Source organism: Plodia interpunctella, chromosome 6 (assembly GCF_027563975.2).
Source record: "Plodia interpunctella isolate USDA-ARS_2022_Savannah chromosome 6, ilPloInte3.2, whole genome shotgun sequence".
Classification (NCBI taxonomy): Eukaryota; Metazoa; Arthropoda; class Insecta; order Lepidoptera; family Pyralidae; genus Plodia; species Plodia interpunctella.
In genome coordinates, this window is record NC_071299.1 from 8,866,774 (window position 1) to 8,878,405 (window position 11,632).

The 11,632-nt window shown below is 33.2% G+C and overlaps 1 protein-coding gene across 1 annotated transcript; it reads right to left on the reverse strand.

Annotated features, from left to right (window-relative positions):
* Positions 1-80: 80 nt before the first annotated feature.
* On the reverse strand, positions 81-9,332 carry Arl8 (ADP ribosylation factor-like 8). The gene is made up of 5 exons (XM_053747158.2): positions 9,125-9,332; positions 7,408-7,488; positions 6,158-6,231; positions 5,278-5,439; positions 81-4,912 (listed from the first exon to the last, which is right to left on the reverse strand). Exons 1-5 carry the CDS (start codon positions 9,245-9,247, stop codon positions 4,789-4,791), a joined length of 564 nt encoding a protein of 187 aa, XP_053603133.1. The 5' UTR covers positions 9,248-9,332; the 3' UTR covers positions 81-4,788.
* Positions 9,333-11,632: the final 2,300 nt, after the last annotated feature.

Below are 11,632 nucleotides of genomic sequence, written 5' to 3' on the forward strand. Positions count from 1 at the left end.
CGGTTCTATACACAAATCGAAAAAAATCCTGTTCAAATGAACTTACACATATCGTAGTGATATAAATAATACACAAAATACAATTTTTAACTATATCGTTTTTGTTTTTATAAAAAAAAAAAGATAAATATTTTACAGCCATGAACGCACCATAAAATATACGTATGTACGTATGACAATGGGTAACATTTCTTTAGTGTCCAAACGAGAATAAGATTAATGATGCAAAATACGGCATATTAAATTTATTTTTTTTATAATTACATTTTAACTCAGTAGTTAAATAAGTATTTTAGTTGACCATTATCAATATATTTTGGGGCTGCCGCCCTTTGTCATACGTACACGTTTCAACATATAAATATCTCAAATTATTACACTGTATCATAATTCACATGGCGTAGTAATGACGGCCTAGTTCTTATAATCTGTTGAAAATTTTAGTCTTATACAATTTTGCAATTTTTGCAAACCGTCGCTTCGCCAATGACCATAAGCTGCTGTTACAAATTTTAATTTAAAAAAAAAACAAATATTTTCAATACATGAATAAATTAAAAAAAAAAAACATGGCCACCTAGTTTGTGACCCACAATTTTACATATTTACTTTTATTAATCTACCAGCATTAAATACACAGCGTGGTCGATTTGCTTCAGCTTAACTTCTTATATCATGATAATTATCTCTAAAACGCGATAAATATTATATAATTAATTTGAATATTTATACATTACTAAAATATATACAACGTGAAACCACGCGTTTTGAGATATCTATGTGTTGTTTCGGTGTAAACACTAAACAGACACTGGGACCACCACGCGTTGGCAATACTATTTTACATATCATCTTAATGTGCACTCGAAGCGGATTCTTTTAGTACACGCCTAGTGACTTTTTGAGTTGTCACAGTTGACAAATGCGTGAACCTAATTTTCATGACTAAAATTATAAATAAAACAATCAAGAGACGGCAAGTATACATATTACAAAAATGAAAACTAAGTCTCACGCAGTATTATTATCTTATTTAGTTTAGCTAACAATATGAGATAGGTATAATTATATTAATAATTATTATATTATGTATAATAATAAACGCTAATTTATCAGGGAATCTAAATATTTTAATATAGTTAGTACGTAATCGAGACAAAATATAGGTGCTGAAAAATTAAATTAAGTTTAACAGATTGGAATAAATGACCGAAAATTGATATGTTAAACATCGTTTTAATTTTGTCTTTCAGCTACTACATTTTGTTCATTAATGCTTGAATGTAGCAACATTTTCACATAACATTTCAATTACAATATTTATTTTTAAATTTTTTTAAGCAGAAATAGCTACTTGATCCATAGCTCGAGCCGTGGAAATATAGCTATGTGTAAGGTGGTACCAAAAAAAAATGTTGCCACATCCAAGACTGTGCATAACCAAGCTATTCAACGACAAATAGCGTACGCTCTTTAATCACATATACATTGTTCTTTTTTTTTTTTTACATTCCACCACTAACTAGAAATTAACATACGAATTACAATTTGGTTTCGCGACTCAGTGTGAATTACTCACTGCCATGCTATACTATATCGGACACGTGTAACAAATTTTCACAGCAAAATTAAACGTCTCCCTTAGAAAAAACTTTATTTCGCCACAAATACAAGTACATTAATGGTAATTTGTATGAAAAATAGGCTAGCGTTGAATAAAAATTGCTTGCAATAAGTATATATATACATATATATGGAACTACTATCATCCCATTTTATTTTATAGTGGAAAACATCACACCTCTACATAGGTCTACATTTAAAAGGCAAAGGCGTAGTTTCGACATATTCCTATAACTAATATTTTTTAAAGTTGAATAAAACGTAGCCATAATCGAATTGAAATTAAAAAGCCGTGCTACGAACCGAACTAGGCATTAAAACTGTTAATCAAACATTATTTTAATCGTTACGAATCTAAATCAAAATTGTGTTTGGTATCAGTGCGACACGCAATAAAATTGACTATTCAAAAATCATTGAATTGTTAGCAGAATTGATATCCAATACTTCGCCAATGCGGAAACATTATAATGCTTATATTCCGTGGCGTTCGTGTTAATTATTAGCTACATGGTGTTAAGGGCAAACAATGTCATCTTTAAAGTCCTTTGTTCAGTGAAAAAAAAAATATTAATACATTTTTTTTTTGCTAAAAGGTATCATCATCAATTAAAATCCAAAGGCGCCAATTACTATATGTCTGTCCATATAGAGTAGAAAACGTTTAACGCACTACCACTTTGTCTAATAATGGAATGAATCGTGTCTATTAATAACTGCCTTGTGACAGACGGACAGCGTAGCTTAGTAATAGGGTTATTTTTACTCATTGGGCACAGAACCCTGAAAATACATTTTAATAATTACATGTTCGCGGTAACAACCTGTATACATAAATATGCATCTTGAATGATTCAAAGAACAATGTCAGCATTTTTGCCATTACTACCAAACTATGTTTAAACACTTGCTAAACATTTTCCTCCATAATATTAGAAAATAAACTTAACAAATACAACATACGTGCTCTAAGTGTATGGTAAACATTAAATTTGATCAACTTGTAGCAAGGCCTGTGTTATAAGGCACAGTTTAGTTCGTACATATAGCGGATTTTTTTACGAATTGGTCAAAGGACACACACACACGTCGCTTATAGCAGAAACTACGCCTTAGTTCCATTCACATAGCCACACGCCATCAACACATTTTAAAATTAGAAGTAAATAAACATTTTTTTTTAAATAACGCGATATACGTAATTTAGAGAAATAAATTGTTACATAGGAATTTAAGAAAACAAATCTAAATTTCATTCGCATGTGTATTTGAGCAGCAAAGTAAGATTGTTGCAACTATTGAATAAAAGTACACATATTCCTATATGATCCAAATATGCATTGTAGATGTATCTAAGTATAAAATTGTATTGACAACTAAGACGATTTGCAATCTAGCTTTGTGTACGAAAACGTGACTTGTTAGGATCGATTTATACTATCGGCAGATTTTGCAGGTTCAGGATGCCTGAACCTGGAAATTCCTATAGGAAGGGAAAAAAGCCCTGGGACTCTGGGCTCAGGCGCTGAATGACGGAACAACGGTCACTGAAGAAACCGGAAAAACGGAGAGAGGATAACAAAAAGTAAATGAAGATATAATCTTGTATTCGGCAAAAAAAATTGCAGTATAGAAAATAACTTTTGTCTAAGAAGTTATAGATGTAAATATATATGACTAGCGGGTCCCGGCCTCGGTCAGGGATCACGCTACCTCGGTCAGGGATCACGCTATCTATTGGTGAAAATCGTACAAAAATCCGTCTGGTAGTTTTTGAGTTTATTGCGTTCATATACACAGACTCGACAGGCACTTCTTTTTATAATATGTATCCAGAGATGGGTTTACACCCACACCGCAGTATTTGCCAAATATCTTTGCAATTTATCAATCCTAGAGCTTGCAAAGGGCTAATAAAGATAAAATATCATTGTACGTGACCTAACTACCCATACGCATGATAGGACATGTCGAAGCTATAACGTGACTGTTTGATTATTTGCAGAGAGCTTTGTGTCACGGCAATTCTCGAAATAGTCCCATCAATATATTATCAGTGTGCGTAGTGCGACTTTGTTAGTTATATCTCACCATCGAGTCACTTCGCAGTGAGACGTAGCTAACCAATCACAATGCGCCATTGTGACGCAACGACAACCACGCCGCAATGTGATTGGATCGCTGCGTATCACTTCGGAACGATTCGATAGTGAGAAGTGAAATGCATACCCGCACTTCGCCCTCAGCTTATGGAAATAACGACACAAAAATTGCTACAAACATTTGTGACATAGAAAACAAATAGAAAATAACCATGGTATAAACAGTATAGTATAAATCGCACCTAAAACTAGTCAGTACACTTAAAACACCATTATCTTACATATCTATGGGATGTTAAGTACAATTTCGTGCAGTGGATATCGTTTATTAACATTTTATTTGAATGGTTGTATAAGATTTTCGACGCAGATAGAAAAGCAGTAAACTGAATTCAAATTTACGACAGTTTGCGGAAACCATTACCCAAATGAGTCATAGCCTAAGGGTATTTAATAACTAAACGGGATCTCCATTAATTTTTTAAAGCAGCATCCAATTATTATTAGTTAATAACAAATTCAATCAGCTATTTATCAAAAGATCTTTTCTAAAAATTTTGAAAATAACTTTTGATAAATAGCTGAAAATCGATAAAGAAAATTGAAAAGTCCTAAAATAAATATTTTAGGACTTTTCGATTATATATCAATTTGTTAATTGTACGAAGAGAGAAATTTCCATATAGTAGCGAACTTGAGGCGCCTACTCACTTTGCAATCCGTCGCTGCAACAGAAAGTGATGCACGTATCTAATTGAAAAGAGAAGTCCTTACAAATACTTACTACTTTTCTTTCTTTTGTATACCTGCATCCCTTTCTGTTACAGCTATAAATTGCAAAGTACCCGCTTTTACTAATATCACGACTCATAACAATAATTCAAGCAAGCGAAACAGCATTTTATCCGTCAAATCTATTATCTACCTACCATAAAGTTCGTTAACATTTTTCTTTTATCTTCACGCCTACCCAGCACTAGATTGTGCAAATAATCCCATAGAAACGCGAGGTGTCGAAGCGCATACCGGTGATAAAAAATGAGCGTCTTCTCAAATCGGTCGGTTAGCGCGCGCTGCCAGACTTACTGTGTTGGATGAGCCATTGTAACGTGATGTCAATGTTGTCCTTCTCTTTGCACGAGATAGAATAACAGCAGATTTCGCGGTCTTGTATGGCCGACAGATTCCTGGAAATTAAATGTTTTTTGTTCTTCTATATAGTCAACTAAATATTTGTTTGGAAACATGATTTTGAAAATAATAAACACAGAAGCGTAGATTCAATTCGCGCTCGATTCCAGAACTTTTTCATCTCATTATTATTTTCAAAATTACTTTAATTAGGTTACCTCACGATGTTTTTCTTCAACGGAAGCAAGCGAAGTGATGGTCGTTGAAAATTACTACACTTGAGTCGGATTGGTGTACACATGAGTGTTATACAAACTCACGTGGCACGAGTAGGATTCGAACCTGGGACCTTTCGTTTCACAGGCGGGCGTATTAACCATTACACCACCATCGCTTCATAGACCCTGTAATGAATACTCACATCCTCTCAATGAGGCCATGCTCGTCGAGCGCGTCGGGCAGATCGCGCTTGTTGCCGAGCACCAGCACCGGGATGCCGGTCAGCTGCTGCTTCTCCAGCAAGCTGTGCAGCTCGTTGCGCGACGCTTCTATCTTGTCCTGGTCCGCGGCGTCTACCATGTATCTGACAGTACGAATGCAAATGCTGTACTGTACAAGTTTTTACAAACATATTTGTGGTATTCCAAGCAAAAAGGATTCTAGTTTCCGTGAGATTATATAAAAAAATAAGGGGAAAATTGACATTTTGAGATTTTAATTAATTTTAATGCAATGTAAAACGTAGCCCTTTGGGCTACATGTTGCATGTTGCATTTCCAATAAATGTGAATAAAGTTAATTGTTTTATATTCCATATAATCAACCAACTATTTAACTATATTATTACAGCCTTAACTCAATACCACCCTATTGGTAAGTACCTAAGTTTGACACGAGTTTTGTTGTCGAAGAGTCGTCAAAGAGATCTTGTTGCATTCAACGCGTGAGGAAAAATCGTGGCCGTGCAGTGAACGATAACTGCGCCCGTCACATCAAAATTGTTTCACTGACATATTTGTAAGAACTATTATTTACATTAAGGACGCAAATGAAGAATTAAATTGAACTTGAAATTGAGAAATTCCCTCATCCGGAGATGATTGTGGGCGCACCATCAGATCATGTAAATCAGTTCAAGATATATACAATATATTTGATAGTACAAATATTTGCCCAGTGTGTTGAAGATATATGCAATATATTTGATAGTACAAATATTTGCCCAGTGTGTCGTCACAGACGCTGGCCCTAAATATTGTTACTGGTAACAAGGATGTATGTTTAAATTCTCGTGTACTTACACTATAGCGTTAACACCTCGGCAGTACCTCTCCCACATGGAGCGGAATCTGGGCTGGCCACCGATATCCCAAACCTAAAAGTAATTAGTGTATTTTTTTTTAGAAAAAAATTAGGAAAATATAAAGAAATCTTCTCTCGCGGCTTCGTAAAATATAAAGTATTTTCACTCCACAGTTTAAATTATAAATGTTGTATCTTTTGTGAGGAGAGCTCCTCACAAAAGATACAACATTAATAATTTCCAGCACCTTTCACCCATTCCGGCTATGCGTCAATCAGCTACGGAAGAGTTTTATATAATACTAGAGGTCCGGGTAAAACCATAATAAAAATGTAGTCTATGTCACTACAAGTTTTCGCCTATCTCTGTGTCAAATTCTATCAAATTCGGCCCAGTAGTTTTGGAGTTTATTCATTACAAACGAAAATACAAATCTTTTCTCTTTATAATATTAGTATGGACTAGCTGTGACTAGGGAATTCCGGAATAAAAAATATTCTGCTATTCCATGACATATTCTACCCGTGTAATAAATTTCATCGAAATCAATCCAGTAGATTTAGACTGATGAGTAACAAATTTTAGCATTTGTAATGGTGGGATTTCAAAATTTTGAATTAAAGTTAATGACATAATTAAAGTTAATGACATAATTAAAGTTAATGACATAATTAAAGTTAATGACATAATTAAAGTTAATGACATATTAGGCAAAAAAGTTGTATTATCCGTTTCTGACTCTGACTTTAAAACAAATGAAATGTGGTCACACGAAATTAAATATAGTTAATCAAAACTTATTTCATAACATTGCTGCTTGTGATAACAGAGGTTGTTTATTACAGTAAATATTTATTTTCCTTATTTGACTAAATCCATATTGTTACACTAATATTCATGAATGTAAAAGCAACTCTCTCTGACTTTTCACCACTTAATTGATTTCAATAAAATATTGTGTAGATATATATAATTTGTAGTCAAGGAGGATGATTCCGGAAGTGTCATAATTATTCCAATTTTTAAAAAGACAAGAATCAATATTTTCTTAATCAGGTTTTTTGAAATAACAATCTGTGTTGAAGTTGAAAGTAATCCAGAGTTATCTGGCTAACATTATCAAAATATAGTTTTGTAAGTATAGATTAACATTGTAAATAAGATGTATATCTTGCACAACCAAAATAAAGTTCATTGTACAAGTAAGTATTCATGTATGGTGATTACATAAAGATCACATAAATTTACCTTAATAGTGACATTTCCTTTAGTTATTTTCCGCATGTTGAATCCCACAGTAGGTATCATGTCTTCGCTGAACTGCCCAGACTGAAATTATTGCCAAAAATAATTATAAAATACCTACAATACAACTTTCTATATAAAATATTAAAATTACTAGACAAATAAAGAACGACTTGCGTGGTGCATTTACCAGTACCAGAATTAAGACTGGGGTGGCAGATTTTATGGGGTGACAAATTTAAAATGCTATTAGGTTTCACCACATAACCTGTCCAATTGAGGATTTGGAAGTTATACTACATATTCGCAAAGGTATATTTCGATTGCGGTGCAAAGGAACAAATGACATGACCTTTCACTAAATAGTGCCTTGCCGAAATGACAACTAGCCCAATTAAGGGGCACCAAAATTTTAATTGCCTACTAGCGGAGATTGTGTTTCTCCGCCACTGATGACTGGCTAAGTATATTTATACAGAAAAAGATATAACTAACTGTATAACGCGTAATATAGGATATTCTTTTGATTTCTTTTGTGAATGATCCAGAATCTAAATAGAAATAAAATTAATTGCATAAAAGTACATCATAGGTGAAGTCAGATACTGAAAAAGTGGGAGTGGTGCAAAGTATACAAGAAAAAGTATATGTATATGTGAAGTAAACCAAATATCACTGTTTTATAAATAATAAATATGGAAAAGTTATCAATATGGCCTTCCAGCAGAATCGTTGGGGAGATAAGTGGACAAAACTAATTATTAGCTCTGTGTGTCCACAGATAAGATACTTCTGTCAATGCACCAGATGTGCACTAGAAAAATGTTTGTTGATAATGTGACATTGAGTATTTTGAGAGGTCATTGACACTAAGTTTTGTACAACCATAATCTTTACATATTAAAAAAGAAGTCCTCCTGTCAGATCTGTCTGCCTGTATGTACATAATAAACTACCAGATGGATTTTTGTACTGTTTTCACAAATGGATGGTGTGAAGGTTTCGGTGTGTAATTTATTATCGTTTTAGCCAATCAAAGTTGGGACAGGCCATGAGAATAGCATTTTTACATTCATTTGTATATTGTTATTCTGAAACCATTACTTAGAACAATAAGCTGATAGAAACTCGGTACACAGTATTGGTCACATTAGTGTTTCTTTTCCATCAGAAAATATTCACATACACTCCATCCACATTAATACTATTTTCATTTTTTTTCTGACTTTGCTATAACAAACCTGTCAAATAACCTATTACCACAAAAATTATATACAGCTACTTATGCAAACTACATAACTTATGTCATGATACTGACAAATTATTCTCCCAATATACAGCAAAAGCAAATGATTTGAATACTGAACAAAAAAAAAGAATTTGGCAGCAAATAAAAAAAACAAGAACACAACTTTCACTGCAGTGCGATCAAATCACTCATAATTTCTTATATAATTGTGCAGAAGTAAGCACAAACTGCCATTTCATGATCTGCTTGATGATTAAGTGATTTGAACACACTAATACTTAGCGGCTGAATGAGTAATAGGCACTAAACAACAGCAAGATACTATAAACAAAATAATAATAAATCCTTTAACTATTGGCACCAAATAGATCCAAAGCGCTTTCTCACAAATACACACAATCGAAATACACACTTTAATAAGAGTATACTGCAAAAATAATGGAAAAAATATTGTTTTCAGACAATACTAACGGCAATGACGTTAACAAAAGTTGTTTTCCCCGAATACTGGAGGCCGACGAGTGTGAGTTCCATTTCTTCCTTCCAGAACAAACTTTTAATCCAATCAAGAATACGATTGATCAAAGCTAACATTTTCACGGATTATTCGCAGTTATTAACTGAGAATATGTAAAATATGTACGCCTCTTGGAAAACTGCAAGAGAATTTGACAGTTGACTGCCAGTCACGTCACATCACTTGTCAAATTGTGGTTTGCTGCGTTTTGTTTTGGTTTAACGTTACATACTTTCAAAATATATTTTAATAAATAATATAAATTAATAGAAATATTATAAAGTAATAAAAGACGCGGAATAGGTAGCAATATTGTTGGACAAATTTTAATGAGTGGAATCTTTGGTGGCATCAAACGCACAGACCAAAGCCCGCCCCAGCATAAAACCCCCTTCGCGACGAAACGACTGACGACGACCACGTTGTCGTATCGTATTACTAAATGATCTAAGCGTATTACCTACACCGGGAGTGGACCCTAGAGGGAACCTATTCAATCAAATATCACCTGCAGTTTTGATATTAGAATAGATCAGCGTCAAAACATTAAATGTTATTTCACTTTCCTCTAAAGATTCAGATTTTTTTAATTGTTGACATTATAAACTTGACATTTTAGAAAGAGAATCAGCTGTGTCCACGGACCAATACGTCCAAAACATTATAGAGTTGCTAGGTGAACAAATAAGATTGGTGACTTTGGACTGTTCCTATACTTTTGCATGTTAGAATTTACATTCTCAATGAAATGAAAGATAAAAAAATATACATATCAGTATTATAAAGTCACAACCACAACCTAAACATGTAAAACCACTAAAAACCCCATCCCACTTACTTACCTCCTAAATTTGGAGAGAAATTGACACTGAGCCACGTCGAGATTCCATTACCTAGGTCATAGCTAGTCACAGACCATTTAGCCTTAGGTAGGTAGGATACCTCTAATAATACGTCTAAAAAAATTGAGTCCTAATTTCGTTCGATCGAATAAAGGAAATAATAAATAAAATTAATTTATGCAAGGTTAGTTATACTACTTGATAATTAAATTACCCTAATCAAATACATACAATCAACATCCCGATTATAATTTCACGATCATCAAGAACTTGATAATTATACCTTACTTAGGTAACCTTACTTAGGTCTAAATCCCATCATTTTGTCAGATAAAAAAATACTGATAGAGTTATTTATTTAGAATTAGCAGCGGCACTACCCAGTTTCTCTTGAGTAAAACCATTATTCATTACCTTCCTCTTGAATCACTCTATCTATTTAAAAAACCCACATCAAAATCCGTTTTGTAGTTTTCATGATCTAAGCAAGGAAAGACGGACACCGAAAAGTGACTTTGGTAGGTAAGTAGTTAAGTGGTATTTATACAAATTGTTACAATAATTTATTATTATTTTAATATAATATTTATTGTAGGAATTTGAAATTGATTTTTTAAATATCTATCCTTTCATATTATAAAAGATATCGCGTTTGTCTGTATGAATGAACGTCATAAACTTAAAAACTACCGGACGAATTTTTGTACGATTTTTACCTATATATTGTATTATCCCCGAACGAAACCGGGACGAGCCTCTAGTGCAAAATAAATTGTCGTGTGAAAAAACACGGTCAAAAGTCTCGAGATGGTCAAGCAAGGTTTGTAGCGTAGCTTGATTGTTAACGCCCGGGGTTGAACGGACATTTGTCGCCCAGTTTTAATGAACAATTATAAAATATTGAACGATTCGCTTTCAAGTAGGTAAGTACGTGTTGGATTTTTGAGACTACATAGCATAATTTTAAATAGGTACTTCATAATTATAACCTGCTTACCAATTTAATGTTAAATAAATGTACTCAATATATTACATTATTACATAGTATAAAATAGGTAAGTACCTATATAGTATTATAAAATAGTCGCTTCCCGTTATCTGTCCCTGTATACCTACTATGCTTAGGTTTAGTTATATAGTCAGTTAATCATATAAAATTAAATAAAGGTTGAGATAATTTTATCTAAAAGTAGGTAAGTAGGTAATAGGTAACTAGGTACCTATATTTAAAAGATTGTTATTTAAACGGTCGAGGAAATATTAGTATTTTAATTTTGAAATACTAATTTCAATTTGGCAAGCAAAAAGTATATTTGGTTAGCTAAAATTGGTCAGCAAATATTTATCTCAATTAAATCATTCTGAACTAATTAAGGTTCTTTTATTAGTGGTAAACTAGGTACTTAGGTTTATACAAATAGGTACTCCTCTAAATTCTGTGCAAATACTGAAGAATGTGTTTTCGGTACTCGGGCAGTGTTTCAAATGAGAGTAATAAAATTAGCGTTTAAAAATATGCATTTAATAAAAATATAAACATCGGAGATGCAGCCCGAGGCAGAGGGGGACGGCTCACGTCATAATAGCGGTCACGTGCGACCGAGCGTGGCTTGACCGGCC